General features: G+C 36.3%; 2 protein-coding genes across 3 annotated transcripts; one reads left to right on the top strand and one right to left on the bottom strand.

Annotated features, from left to right (window-relative positions):
* Window positions 1–4,539: 4,539 nt before the first annotated feature.
* On the top strand, window positions 4,540–8,692 carry CaBP1 (Protein disulfide-isomerase A6 homolog CaBP1). The gene is made up of 2 exons (XM_071688689.1): window positions 4,540–4,704; window positions 6,865–8,692. Exons 1-2 carry the CDS (start codon window positions 4,689–4,691, stop codon window positions 8,142–8,144), a joined length of 1,296 nt encoding a protein of 431 aa, XP_071544790.1. The 5' UTR covers window positions 4,540–4,688; the 3' UTR covers window positions 8,145–8,692.
* A 1,715-nt stretch (window positions 8,693–10,407) lies between these two features.
* On the bottom strand, window positions 10,408–15,719 carry LOC139763082 (glutathione S-transferase kappa 1-like). 2 transcript variants are annotated; one of them, XM_071688701.1, is made up of 5 exons: window positions 15,532–15,717; window positions 13,885–14,067; window positions 13,051–13,179; window positions 12,071–12,223; window positions 10,408–10,638 (listed from the first exon to the last, which is right to left on the bottom strand). In XM_071688701.1, exons 1-5 carry the CDS (start codon window positions 15,637–15,639, stop codon window positions 10,495–10,497), a joined length of 717 nt encoding a protein of 238 aa, XP_071544802.1. In that variant the 5' UTR covers window positions 15,640–15,717; the 3' UTR covers window positions 10,408–10,494. The 2 variants fall into 2 exon arrangements, with proteins under 2 accessions (XP_071544802.1, XP_071544803.1); XM_071688702.1 differs by lacking the exon at window positions 10,408–10,638 and adding an exon at window positions 11,750–11,898 and having other exon boundaries at window positions 15,532–15,719.
* Between the last annotated feature and the right edge of the window lie 101 nt (window positions 15,720–15,820).

Below are 15,820 nucleotides of genomic sequence, written 5' to 3' on the forward strand. Positions count from 1 at the left end.
TGAATGTGAAACAACAGTGCCAGTTCTTAACCTTCAGTACCTCACTTTTAACAGGCCACTGGCAAATGGCAACTCTAGCATGGTGTTTACAGAGACTACTACTCAATATTCCTACCAACTACTTCCACCTAATGTGTCTACCTAATGTTCCAATCTTCTACCTAATGTTCCTAACTACTACTTCTATCTAATTTTCTTACCTACTTCTATATGTTGCTCCTGCCATGTAGCCAAAAGGTAGGACTAGGGCTTAGCCCTTACCACAGATAAATATAGAATTACAAAGAATGAGTTGTGTGAGTTTTGTGTTAAATGTTAAGTGTAACAAGGAGAGATGGTGTGTTTGTGGACAGGATGCTAGCAGTCCCTGTGAGGACCCCCAAATATTACTTTACTCTTTCCTGTAATATAGCATGACATTGTAGGAGTCCCTCTACAAGAAAGAAACTTCACTCTTTTTAACTTCTCATTAATGATTCGATAATCACATACATTAATTTTGTATATGTAATCTTGATGATTGACTAAGCTGACTGAAAGTGTTCAGACCAAATTTTGCTCAGTTATTAGCTTTCATGGCTTTTGCAACATTTGCACCAGAATTCTAAATTTTATATTTTAAGTCATAACTCATGCAAGGTTTTCAATAACATTTTCTCCTTATTTCACCGAGTGTATTTCAAGGTTTTGTGGATTTTAATTTGCTAGGCATTAGTCTTTGTCCAACAGGGTCATACTGTTTTGGCTTTCGACATGATTGTGTACAAATTTTCTGCTCTACATAAATTTCTTCACATTTTACTGTTGAATGACATTGTCAGATTTATATGATCAAACTGATGATGCACATTATAGTTCGGGTCTAATTTTTTTTTGTAATATTTTTTCTGAATTTTCCCTGTCAGTGTACTTAAAAGCAAATTTCATATTAACCAAAAGATCATTTCTTTCCATAAAAATTTGTGTTATGTGATGTTCAGGTGACAAGCTGGGATTTATCTCAACTTCCAGATCCCATTCATAGACAGATTCCTGTAGTTTGTGTTCTTGAATAATGTAAACCACTAGATTCCTGTGTGTCCTATCTGCATCCTTTTGCATTTAGTCTAGTTAAACTTTTGTCACATATGTACAGTGTCAGACCAAAATTGGGGCTTGTCTAAGTGTAGTTGAGACTGACACACTACTGGTCACTTCCAACTCTTGTGACTAGTACCATTCATAAATGTATATGAATATGATTTTTGTTCTCCTAGCAAGATATTTGCAAAGACTGGGAATAACAGTGGTCACAGGACCAAGCCATGTAGGATGTCAGTGGATACTTCTTTGTTCCCTTCCACTTAGATAATTTACAGGTCACTGAAGGAATCCTCCTCATACTAGTCAGAAATTCCAGTTTTTACTCGAGTAGAATAGTGTCAAATGCCTTCTAGCATTCCAAGAATACTCAATCCATCTTTACAATTTCTTTACACCAAAATTTACTCTTTAGTCTGAATATGTTATGTATGGCTTCTTTCGAAACCATCTATTTATCTGATCATTTCTCAGAAACAGTGCTCAGAGATTGATTGGTCTATAGTTCAGTATATTTTCCCTATCTCAGTTTTAATAATGAAGTACATTTGCTGTTTTTTACTCCTTTGGCAGTGGTCTTTTTTCTTCTTAAGTTTTTCAGCATCAGGTAGCATGTCAGGTGTTGTGCACGCTCTTCAAGTATGCACGAAAAAGTTTTGCATGTGCCTTGCATGGGTCAGAATCCTTTATTATTGTATTAGTATCCTTAACTATTCTGATATTTTCCATAGGGTACACTTCATTACATTAGTGTTGGGTATTATGCCTCCTGCCCTGTTGATGCACCATGGGACATAGCATTCATTTCCTTCCTTTGCTCATCTCTTGTTTCTCAAGCCTTTACCCATGAACATCTAATTAAATGTATTGTTACCCTTTCAGAATGGAGCACTTGGAAGGAGAACAGGTCTAGAAACGGTTATTTTTAAGCATCAAGAGATGAAAATGAAATATCTGGAAAAGTAGAATACATTAATTTACATGTATAATAATTTTTATGGAAATTCTTTAGGTATTGAAACATTAACAGAAAAAAAAGACCACTTACATATAAATTACCAAATGCAAATTACTTAAAGTACAAAGATAAAGGTAATTGCCTTTACCATCAACAGTCAGTTGTCAAGGTCTCTCAGTAGAGATGAAGGAATAATGTTCTCTTGATCTCTTTCTCTCAAAAAGAAAGCAACATTACTAGTTCATTGCTGTTTGTGATACATTACATAATTTTGTCTTATTCAGAAATAATTCACAGTGGCAGCTTTTGGAAAAAAAAAGGAAAGTTTTACATCATAATCCATCAAGAAGTACTGTCTTTCATCAACTGTGAGCATGTACATTACTTTCAATACAATTTAATTTGACTAGGCTTTCGATAGCGTGCAACCGCAGTGAATCACCAATCCAAAGTTGAAACTCAAAACTTTGTAATACTATATACAGTTCCAAAATTGTTTTCCACGCACAAATGTATGAAGTATCATAGGAAATAATGGGCATCATACGAAATGACAGCTATGATACCCAGTTTGGGAAAAGCAGGCGAGAGTCTGGTTATTCGCCTATGTTGTCACCTACGGAAGTTCGATAATCTGAAAATATTTGCATATTTGATAGAAACATGAATTTCGTTTTTCTTTTAATATGCCATTTTAACTAACGATCTAAAAGATTTCCAGAACACAAGTCATTTGTTAAATGTTATCAGCATTGACGTATAAATTATACATCGGTCATCCTTGGCACAGTTTGTTCCTCCTTGCTGAGCTATTAAATATTCACAGTTGTCAAAAACAGTCCTTTTGTGACTTCTCTAATATTTTAAATATAATACTGGATTATATTTCACTATTGCAGAACGTCCATTCCAGCATTTGACCGTACATTATATTCGGACATCTGCTTCAACTTGCCGAAATTTGTAACTGATCAGTTTACCATTGACTAAAACGTGTGTTTGTGAAGATTCACAAGGTCCAAACCTGACCGTATCTTTTGTTAATGGCTTTCTTTTCTTTCCAGTGGTCAGTTACCGGCACAGGTAGGTGTATTTTGAGTTTGGGATACCATTTGGTAATGTAGTTGACACTTGATTAGTTAATATTCGCCAAGGAGCTCTTGTTAATGACCATATTCATGGATGGGCCATTATCGTCAGGGATCGGATGTGTGTGTTCGGTGTGCCATTAATGACACAGAGCTGCCCTTGTATAACTGTAGTGTAGAGGGCTCTTGGTACGTGTGGTGTAAAGTGTGATGAATTACTTTATGTAAATTCAATTTATGTATTTAATACGAACAAGACTACATGCTTTCATGATTATGTCATCACAAACATTATATGCAGCCCGAGTGATTAGCTTGGTGAATTACGTACCATATATATTCCTTATATGGCAACAAGATAAGGTTTATCAGTAAACACAGAACTTGTTGATGTAAAACATACATCGTAAGTCTGAAGGAATCGGAAGTATACATCCCAATAATCATGGTTGTAGTTAGTACTTATTTGGTCCAGATGAATTTCATCAGAAACCTTTGCAGGTTCACTAATGCTACTTATCTAGATGTAGAACTACAAGTATAAAACAGAGGATGAAATAATGGCGGTCGTGTGTGTCCGGCAGGGTTGAAAACACACCTGTGTCACCATAATTATGTTAATAATTAGACTGATAGTCATCATGTGTCAGGCAGGGGTAGGAAATACACCTGTGTCCCTCTTATTATGTCGATAATGAGACACCGATGACCACCATTGTCAGGATGCAGTAGGAACCACACCTGTGTCACCCTGATAATATGTCTTTTGAAGATAACGGCCGCCAAGTGTCATTGTGGCGTAAGGACCACACCTGTGTCACCCATTGGATTAGGTATGTGAAGATTGCGGCGTCAATGATTAATGGAAGGAAATGAATGAAATGTAGTGAATAAAACAAGTTTACAGTAATTTTAGAACAAGACACGCACATTTTGTGTGTATATATATATATATATATATATATATATATATATATATATATATATATATATATATATGTATATATGAGAGAGAGAGAAAGAGATGTGCTACAGATGATTTCTCTTTGTCATATGTTCCCTAACAACACGTCAGCTTAACCATGCAATGATTGCGTGTACAGTAGTTTTGTGTCACAGGTGTTTGAAAGTCCCGGGCCGCCTCCCGGCCTGACCCACGACCAATCACACTTCTCCACGACCCGCGTCAGAATCCGAAACCTCCATCGTAACCCTTATGTATGCCAACATTACCGCGTACAAACCCAATTATTATACGTGTATCTATAGCTCACTATTGAGGTGGTATCTCAGTATATTAATGAATACATAAGGTACAGGGAAAAGGCTTGTTAGGCTCACAAAATGCCCGATTAATGGGTGTGATTTAGATTTGGATAATGGTTTGGGACACGTGGATGGTTTGTTTACGGCCAAGTGGCAGGCTCAGCTGCAACACAGGACGGGGTACGCGTCTGGCGGCGGGGCGTTAGCGAGCACACCTACACTCCCCAGCTACACCGATTGTAGCAGTTCTGTTCACCACTGAATAGGGGAAGGAACAACCACAAAACTGTGGCATCATGAGATACTTAGCAGGTAAATATCTGGGTTTTATTGTCTTTTATATAGGTTTGTTCCTTTATCTCATACTTGTTTGGTGGCTCATGGATATCTAAATCCTTGCTTTAAAAAAAAAATGTGTTTAAGTTTGTTATATATGCGAAAATGTGTATTGATTTGTTGTACATCAGTAGAATTTGAGTTTATTGTGACTTAGATTTGTTTACTTAATGTTAGTAGGACTGAGGCCTAGTGAAGTTTGGTCTTAAGGTATGTAGACAGGGAAAGAAGGGCAGATTTTATGGAAATTTTGTATCTCCATAGGGGTCGGTGTTTATATCGAAAGGAAAATTGTGCACGTTTTGGTAATGAAGTATAGACAAGGTTTTAGTTTTTAGTTATTGAACGATTTTGTTAATGCTAGTGTAGTGTTTAGGGAATATAATGGAAATTAAGCCTTAATTTCTATATCACTTTGAGGAATTTTATATGATGCTTATGACTATGTATAACAAGTTTTGGTGAATGCAAAAGGAGTCTGCATTTGAGATTCTTGTAGCCTTTAATGATCCCCATTCAACCATATATATATATATATATAATAGGTGTTCCCAGATGTAATTATTGGTGATTGTAAATATAGTTTCCTTTTGGTCAAGGAATAGAGCTTGACATGATTGTGTTAAGAACAATTGAATTGTGAACATATTCTAGTATATATGAAATTCCTTTGTTGATTGACTATAAAGTGTATTATAAATCAAAACTTGCCCTTGGTTACTTCAACATATTTGTTTATTAGACACTACCACATCTTCAGTCATGTTTTGGCTTCCTTTCACTGAGGCTATATCGTTGGGAGCACATTTCCCTACTACTGTAATTTATGTATCCTTAGGGTGCAGGATCCTTATCACGTCTTTGTTACTCAAACTCTATCATGGAAATTGGTTTTGGGGAGATATATACATCATATTTGTTTGCCTTTTCCTGCATTAACAAGTTAATGCTAGCAAAGGATGAAGAAACTCTGCATTTGCTAGCATACACTATCTAGCTATTATATGCAGTGCACCAAGACGACAGTCCCCTATCCTTAGTCAGGCCTGGTACACCTTTGCATGAATTTACTTCGCCACTTCACATGGTTTGATTTAGTCTATTGACAGCAAATTTCCCCCTGTATGCTACATTGTTCTAGTTAACTCTTAATCTATATATACCTTTCACACTCCTGCATGGCCAGGCCCTGACCTTTTAAAATATTTTGCACTAAATTGTTCCATCCCCAGTTTGGTCACCCCCTTCTCCTTACCACCTTTGACACATTATACTCTCTTTACCTCTAATTCATTGTTTTATCACGCCCACCCTCTTGAGCACACTGTAATTACTACCACACGTAGCCCATTTATTTGCTTGATCACACCACATCGCACATTCTTAAAAATTGTCCAACTTTTCCACCTTCTCTTGCACATTCTCGTCCATAGCACATGCCTCTGATCCATGCAACATTGTTAGGACAAATATATCCCCATTCTCTCTCTCTCTCTCTCTCCCCCCCCCCAAGCTATCTATCTTTCTACATGATTCTCTGTCCTCTCAAGATCTTTCACCCCTTGCCCTCCCTTTGAATCTTCTGCTTCCATGGATCTATTCAATGCCATGTCCACTCCCACATGAAACATTTTACTTTTTGCAAAGTTTCCCTATTTAAACTCGCGCCCCAACTAACTTTTCTATATGTACAAGTATTATCTTTTTTTTTAATTTTGTCCTCTTATACCATTTACGCTCAAGAATAGACATTGATCACTTTCTCCAGCTAGTGTCATGATATTCTAACTTGTGTAAGAATTTGATAACTATCTAAAAATTTGATAATGATCTTGTATTATTCCTTTTGATTTGTGTGCTCGTTGATAGGCTGATAAAGGAAAGTGTACCCTATAGTAGCCTTGTTCTTGTTTTCTATGAATGCCACTTTTTATGAAATTCATTACCACACTTTTATCCATATGGAGTGTCTCGCTGTTTTTGTAAATTGATGCAACTGCCGTTCTAGCCTACAGATTAGTGTTCTTTATGTACTAGTAGAATATTTTTATTAAAATATTTAAGTATACTTTTTTTAAATGGCAGTAACAAAACCTGAATGTAGAGTAATAAAACTTTAATTTGTTTCTCTCGCAGTGATATGTGTGTTGCTTGTGGGAAGAGCCTCTGCATTGTACTCGTCATCCAGTGGTGTGATAGATCTCACACCTTCAAACTTTCAGCGAGAGGTGATAAATAGTGATGCAGTATGGATAGTAGAATTTTATGCCCCATGGTGTGGGCATTGCCAACAGCTGGTACCAGAATATCAAAAGGCTGCTCAAGCTCTTAAGGGAGTTGTGAAAGTTGGAGCAGTAAATGCTGATGAAGACAAAAGTCTTGCAGGACAATATGGCATACGTGGGTTCCCAACCATAAAGATATTTGGTCTGGACAAGAAAAAGCCTGAGGATTACAATGGGCAACGATCAGCCCAGGGCATTGTGGATGCTGGCTTGAAGGCTGCTAGAGATAAGGTCAATGCCCAGCTATCAGGAAAGAAAAGTAGTGGTAGTGGTGGTGGCAGTGGCAACGCTGATGATGTCATTGAACTTACTGATAGCAATTTTGAGAAACTAGTTTTGAAATCTGATGATTTATGGCTCGTAGAGTTCTTTGCTCCCTGGTGTGGACACTGTAAAAATTTAGCACCCCACTGGCAGAAGGCAGCCACAGAACTTAAAGGTAAAATTAAGCTAGGAGCTCTCGATGCTACTGTTCACTCTGTTACGGCAAGTCGTTACGGTGTTCAGGGATATCCAACAATCAAGTTCTTTAATAAGGGAGATGTAGAAGACTATGATGGAGGTCGAACTTCATCAGACATTGTGACTTGGGCCAATGATAAAGTAGCATTAAATGTCCCACCACCTGAGATAAAGGAGATTGTTGGTGAACATACATTGAAAGAAGCCTGCAAAGAACATCCTATCTGTATTATTGCTGTCCTTCCTCATATCCTTGATTGTCAGAGCAAGTGCCGCAACACTTACATTGACATGTTGACTAAACTTGGTGACAAATACAAACAAAAGATGTGGGGTTGGGTTTGGTCTGAAGCCATGGCTCATTCTGATCTAGAACAAGCTTTGGACATTGGTGGTTTTGGTTACCCTGCTCTGGCAGCACTAAATGCAAAGAAAATGCAGTTTGCTCTATTGAAAGGATCCTTCAGCGAAGAGGGAATAAACGAATTCCTCCGTGACATTTCATTTGGGCGTGGACGTACGTCACCTGTTCGTGGAGCTCAGCTGCCCTCTGTAAAAGAGATAGAACCATGGGATGGCAAAGATGGTGCTCTACCTGAAGAAGAGGACATAGACCTGTCTGATATTGACCTAGATGATCTTGATGACTCTGGAAAAGATGAATTGTAAACGTGGAAATAATATAACTCCAAATTGACGTGGAGATGGAGTACAGTTCGTACAGTCATATTTTCTCATGTTGAGAAAGACTACTTTGGTAAAATACAGCTGCAGTTTATTTTGGATGTGTTTATTTGGAAAAATTGCATGTTTTTATGACTATCCTCAAAATGATATATAATTTGTAATGTGACCGATATCATTGGGAATCAGTCACGAAATCATGCATCTTTGGTAAAGCCAAAATGTATCATGACAATTACATTCCAGTGTTTTATAATATTAATGCTTGTTTGCTTAAGTAAACCTGGGATGTAGACTAATACCTGATAATGTTTGTAATCTTTACAAAACATTGTTGAAATTTGGCTTAAGGGAGTGGTTTAACATAATCATATTTGTAAATAACTATGTAAAAGAAATTTGTAACGATACTAGGATCATGACTGAACTAAGATTTGTGCAGTGAATTTGATAACTTGTATTTGCATTTGTTTGAATGATGCACAAATGTTCTAGTGTGATTTTTGAACTTGAAAATAACATTTTTTTCTAAAGTTTGTTTTACATCCTATGGCTCGTATAATTTTAAGGCTGTGTAGGAACTTTATAATTAAAAGAAATCTCTGAAGTATGATTAGAATGCAGAGATGGAAATTGTAGGTATGTTTTGAAAAAACATGATTTTGGGTTAAACAGCCTTTTCATGGACGTTCATCACGGTAAACCTCATGAAGGAATATTTTTTGTTAGCCATTTCCCATGTTATCTAGGAAGTGCCAGCATCAGACCAAGAAAATGCCTCATCTACTTTCATCCATTCTTGAGTTGTCATACATAATGCATTGAAAGTACAACCCCCTTTCCTTATCCAAGCCCTATAGACTAATATGGTTTCTCCCAGTTGGAACACTGACAGAATGTCGACCTCTACATACAGCATGGATCAGTAATGTTTACCCTGTACACCCCTTTCACTCTCCTGCATGTTCAGCCCGAAACGCCAAATATTTTTCTGTTCAGTTTCAAATTTGGCCTCCCCTTTTGCCATGTCCTTTCCATATCTGACATGTATATCTTATCAACCATTCCTTACTCATTCTTTCCATACATCCAAACTATTTCAGCAATTAGTTAAATAATTGGACATGCCTACTACATTACAGAATATATTGCCAAATTTATTATTAGCATTGAACGTTATCTTGACTGATAAAAGTTATTGATGTCAAGCTAAAACATTTTTAAAAATGGTTCTTTCAAATTACTTGCATATGAATGAAATTCCACTTCATTTGGCAATAAAGAATTTACATACTTTACTTGACGCTCCTTGGTTTTGGAAATCTTGGATCACCTTGGAGTTAATCAAAAGTGCCCCTATAAGCTGATGGTCTCTATTTCCCTTATGATCTTCTCATAGACTGCGAACATGTTTTAGTCCATTAGGCAAGTCCCTCGTATACATACAGAACTGCAATGCAACCAGTATCGAGCCCCATAGCATGCCACGTGTTACCCTGTCCCACGTGCTTTTTTTTTTTTTTTTTCTTTTTTCTTTTTTTCCCCCCTTCTAATATGGTAGTCTTCTATCCAGAGAAGGAATCCACCCAGTTATTCCTTCCAATAGATCTAGCTTTATAAGCCACTAACAATAAAGTCAAATGTTAATGGTAGCCCAACACTGCCAAACCATTCCTCTTTGAGCCACAATGGAGCTCGTGTAGAATTCTAGAGGATTTAAGCATGGCCTCCTTAACCTATAGCAATGTTGTACCCCACTCGAAAAGTTTCAACTGTACAATGTTAATTTGCTGTTGTATTTCTGATTTACAAGACTATGGTACTACATTACTACTTGCTGGGTATATTCTTATTTTTTGAGAAAATGGCAAATGCAAAAAAGATTTTCCTCTGAATTCAAACTTGACCATTCCTTGTTAAAGAAAACATTTACAGTATTGGCCAATCATGTGTTTATTAAATTTTCAGGAGAGAAATTGGGGAAAAATGCATGGAATTTTGTGCACTAGGTAGGCAAGTAAGGGTAGGGATAAGGGAGACTTTTACAGTAGCTTCCCCCTTGATGGGAGTTCTTGGATGGAATGGGTTTCATAGATAGATGCACAGATTATCAAAACCATTTTTAGGTCTTTCCAATTTAAGACAACATTCCTTCACATATGGCAACTTATTAACCTTGTTAAGTGTATTATTCACTTAGTTACAAATAAAATATGATGTTCATGGTAAGGATACTGAAACTATGAAATGTATTTTGATAATTTGTTACTAATTGCAAGGCTTGTACTTTAATCATGCTAATTCAGATATCAAACTTTATATATACAAATCATCTTCATAACTTTGAAATTTGTGCATCAGGTTCTGGACCTAACCACTTTTCTCCTATTTCTTGTGCGAGCACCGGGAATCTATCCGAACCAAAGAAAAGCATTGGTTCCCCCTGAACATAGGCCACTATAGTTGGAGATCCAAATGCCTGAAAGAAAAAATATGTGCAACAATTATGTGGAGCATGATGCAATCAACACCCATAAGACCAACACATGAATGATTCTATGGAAAGTGGTTGTTGACTTGGGTGCACTCTGCTTTGGTATATGCACAGCTTGTTATTCAGATCAACGAGCTTAATCTGACACTAACTCTCCAATTCTGATGTACTGTAAGAAATTGAATAAATTTTATCCTTTACACTGGATAGATTCTAAGGAAAGGCCAAGCAAACTGAATGAAATTTTTCCCACAAAAATGTGGGTTATGTTTCAGGCTAATCTGCTGACGTGTTTTGTTTGCACTCCTAACTCGAATGCAGATACATTTCCATGTTAAGAAAGAATTTGAAACTGGTAGCATTATCCATAAATGAGTGAAAGGTAAGAGTTTGGGTGTTGTTCTACTGCTTTCACTTATTTTTGATGCTTGTTTTACAGGTATAATTCATATTCATTCCTATATATTTCAAAATCAACTATTACACTGCTCTGTCAAATAATCATTGTATACTGCTTTGTGCATCATGAGATTTAATGGTCTATTGATTGAATTCCTAATTGATGTATGATTACATTTTGTCCACAGATGTAACAAGCAACTCTACTGAAAAAGGTATCACTCCTCAGTCACCCATAAACCATCAGTGTAATTGTGTTAATATGTTGGGTAGCAACTGGTGATTGCTTTTATAATATTTTTCCTTGTCTGTGGTAGATTATATTTTTGATAAAAATTTTATAGTTTCATTAATTCATGAAAGCAATGTGTAATAATGTGGATAAAGAAAATGGTAAAAGTATGTATTATATACATACAAGACAAAAAATCATGCCTAGAAAAATCTACCAAGAGTGTAATGTGTTTTGGAGTACGTAAAATGAAATCAACAGGAAAAGTTCCATGATTTTTGCATACATGGATTTTTTTTCAATTCTCATAATGAAAAAATCAAGTGAAGTTCATTACTCTAATAATGAGCGAAGTTTTGGAGATTCCTCAACACAATGCACAAATGTATCATAAATGGGATGTTTCTGATCATTATTTTCATTGGTAGATTATAGAGTGAAAATGAAGTAAATAGGTTTTGCTTTTATAATTCATATTTTGTAGCAACTTTATTTCTTCATCTGTCTACCCTTCCTTTTCAAACAACATTCCCTGTAAAAACTAGGATCAGCTTGTTTCTTGCCTGTTTCACAGTCTTCCATTATACCATAGTGCACAACCTATTTTAATCATCCTATGAGAAAGAGTGCATTAGCTCTTCGTTCATTTCCCATTGTCCTACATGATTTTTTTTTAAGCATAAATCTGACGTATTTTCATATTCATTTTAAGTATGCTGTAGCAATAAATATTAATGATGTAATCTACACGATAATGAAACATAAAATAACTCCATTAATGCATACCCCATGGTTTATGGCCTCATCAGTATATGCTTTGAGACGGTCCTTTGTAACCTGTTGCTTCATGTGCGCCTGGATCTGTGCAATCTGTGTTTCCATCAGACCAGCAGTCCGTCCAGCTTGTGCTAGGACCTCTGGTGTTGTAAAGTCTTGATCCTGTAAGTTGTAATAAGATGCAGCTTCTAGTAAGAATAAGGCCTGTATTTCACATGCATACAAGTTACTGCCAGTAAACTTAAGGAAAAGGAAGAACCAAAAAGTGGTAACACCAGCAGTAAGAAGAGTGTAGTAGTAACTCCACAATTTTACAACAGTGGCAGTAATAAAATTTATTTCGTGTGGTGGGGTGGCAACGGGAAAGGATGAAAGCAGCAAGTATGAATATGGACATGTGTATATATGTATCTGTCTGTGTATGTATATGCATGTATAGGTTGAAATGTGTATGTGTATACATGTGTATGTGGGTTGGTTGGGCCATTCTTTTGTATGTTTCCTTGCACTACCTCGCTAATGCGGGACACAGTGACAAAGTATAATAAATATATAAATTATGGATGGACACTGAAAACTCTATGCTTCATTGACAGAAGCACAAAGTCACTGTATACTTACATAATGAATATATGATTACTGGTATACATGTATTATGAAAGTCTACCTGTTTAGTATCATTACCATACTCCAATTTATCTGTCTCCTTAGCTAGTCTGCACAACCTTAATCATTCCAATCTATTCTCCTAAACTAACTAAATCCGATTTCTCATCTCTATCCAATTCTTTTGTTTCTCTTTAATCTGGACAGGATTACAATCACCCGTAGATTTCTTCATCCTCTATCTGGACTTTGTTTGTCCCCAAGCCTACCACTAATTATCTAAATATTCATGAGCAATTCTTACAGCATGTATTCTACCTGCATATTTGTATCACCCCATCACACTGTGCCTGTCAGGTCATTTCAGGGTTCCTTCTATTCACCTTGTTCCAAACTTCCATCCATAAGGCTCGGCTAACAGCTTCCAGGTGGGCTGGGTATAAAAGGTCAACTGAAGTTATGAAGCGACTGGGAATGAGGGATCCCTTCACCAGTATTAAGTCAAAAGCATTCTGAAAGGAAAAGTAACCAAATTTTATGCACCACTTAAACATTCTTTTTATAACCTGCTTGCTATTTCTCACCATAATGAATGCATCACAAACCATTAACTGAGCTTTTAAGGAAATCTACCTACTCATGCCTTCTTAAAGTAAAAATACAGGAGGGGAGGATTTCTAGAGCAGAGGGCCCCTCCAACATCTTCGATCGCAACTTACCATATTCTTAATATATGCTTTTTTAATTTGGGATGTGTATGATATAGGCCAACTCCAGTAATTCATGAATCTTCCCAGAAAACTTCTCTTTCATTAATATGCCTAATTTCCTAACAACAATTAAGCAAGATCTTCCTTAGTACACAATTATTTCATAAATTTAACAAATCCATTAACCCCTACAGTGCAATGGACCTCAATCTACTGATATATATACAGTAGGGTGCTATGAACATTCGATTAAGTAGTGTTATAACAATGCTTACCAAATGCTCTATATCCATGCTATTAATTAGCCATGAAGACTATGACATTTAACACCACAGTAATGAGCACTGGAGCCTGATACTATTTTATGTTTGCTATCATAATTTTCTTTATACTGGAAACCTTTAGCATGGTTTATTATCAACAGTTATCAATTAATATAAAATGGTAATCAGTAGTCTCAATCTATGAAAATTGCTTCATCAGCTAAAAGGCAACAAATGAACATACCGTCACTAGCTTTAAAGGTACATTGAAGTAAGCTGCATTCCGTGTGAGGTCCTTTGTCATGTATAGAGCCTTATTGGGTACCAACATTGGTGCTTTATTGCCAGATGCTTTTGCAACGCCACCAAGTAACATGGGTTTTAGCTGAACATCTACATTCCAGTGCTTTCTGTACCTCATAAGTACCTGAGAAAGTGAGATTTCATGTACTAAGAAAATTTCATCTTACTTGCCATATTCATGTAATGTGAGAGGAGTTTCAAAAATATTCCTGTAATACAGTAACATAAACATATAGCATGAAATGAAATACATTGCCTTTTTTTCATCAAGACACGCTTTGTGTACTGTACTGCATCATTATTCTGAAAAGCAGAGGTTATTTCAACACTACATTTGATAAAAGTGATATAATCTTAGATTAAGGCATGTTCAGAGATGATGCACATTCCCATCACAGATGTAAATGTGGCATTTTCAAAACATTTGTTCAAACTATAAAGAATTGAAAAACATTCAAACTGCTTCTAGCAGAGTATTAATAACAGGAACCATGATATCAGTTAAGAGGTTTCTGACCTTCAGTTAGTCTGAAATCATTCAGTTAAGAAATTTGTAATTTGTGAGATAAAGCAAAGTGCTCCCTTCTTCCTTTAACAGATCTGTCTGATCTTTGGCTTAAAATATCTCAAACAAAACAACTGGCAGCCACATTCCTTTCTCTTGTCCCAGAATATTACAACCATAACGTTTGCAGATATACCATTCTCTTTGCTTCTGATTTGTTCTTGTTATACTTTACACAATTATGCTATTCTTTCACTTCCTCATTCATCACTTTCCAATTTTATGCTCCTTCCTGTAATCTTACTTTGTACAAACCAAATTATACCTCTGTTTGGATACAAGCAAGGATCATGAACCAATTAATACTCCTCAGGTTCCCAATGAAATAAGTTAATGAAACTGTGCCTTTTTTTTCGTGTCTACTGCACAAGCACAAATTTTTCATTATGCCACACAAACAATAACACCAAATCTGAATTAGGAAACATGCATAAAGAAAACAGAGGATGGTCTTTCAGGAATACTTTTGCTACCACAGATGAAGGTTTAATTAAAGCAGGTCAAGAGCAAATTTACAGGATTATCATTGTGGTATAAAATATCCTTCAATAAGAAAAAAGCCATGGCATACTTTGAGACACAGTACACAGATCAGGTCACATTCTGGAAATATCCTTACCAGCTCTATCAAGTAAAGGTATTTTTCTTTTATTGGACACGATTCTTGAAGGGTTTTGCCCTCATTAGGATCACCCCTGTATGATGCCTGTACTCATCCTCCCTAACTTAATTTATTCTTAAATACTTCAATGAAATTACAGAAAAAAATGAATATACCAAAAATGAGTTGTAAGACACATGCTGTTAATAACACTGGTGTAGTTTTGGCCACAATAACGTACAGCTGAAATGATACATAAATTTCGCCCACAACCTTTTCAACAAGACTGAGACTTCATGGGTATTATGGCATGACATGTAACCTTCCTGGTCTAAGGGTCGTAAGATTATGATGATGGTAGTCAAACTTTTCAAATATATTTCCAGCGGCAGTGAAATTCAACTTAAACATTTACATTTTACCTCGAATGCAAACCATGTGTATGGTGAGATAATGTCGTAGTAGAGCTCTATTTTTTTCTTTCCCCCCACAGGACCAGTGGAGAGCAGCCGGTTTGCAAGACGCTCCATGATGCTCCGTATCTTCCCCAGTCACCTAGGATCATAGTCCAGTCTATTTTCCTTTCAGTCACACAACAACAATACCACATTAAAAGAAAACGAGTAACGGTGGGTGGCTTATGTAGGGGTAATACATGGGAAATCCAGATAATATATGACCTGATGGTCTATGATGAGGTTATCTGCTGGA

This window comes from Panulirus ornatus, chromosome 46, assembly GCF_036320965.1.
Source record: "Panulirus ornatus isolate Po-2019 chromosome 46, ASM3632096v1, whole genome shotgun sequence".
NCBI lineage: Eukaryota > Metazoa > Arthropoda > Malacostraca > Decapoda > Palinuridae > Panulirus > Panulirus ornatus.

Coding starts and splice junctions, on each gene's coding strand:
- LOC139763082 (XM_071688701.1), bottom strand. CDS start 15,639: ATGGAGCGTCTTGCAAACCGGCTGCTCTCCACTGGTCCTGTGGGGGGA. Junction 13,180..13,884: donor TACCTTTAAAGCTAGTGACG/GTATGTTCATTT, acceptor TTTTCCTTTCAG/AATGCTTTTGACTTAATACT. Junction 12,224..13,050: donor GGATGGAAGTTTGGAACAAG/GTGAATAGAAGG, acceptor TACAACTTACAG/GATCAAGACTTTACAACACC.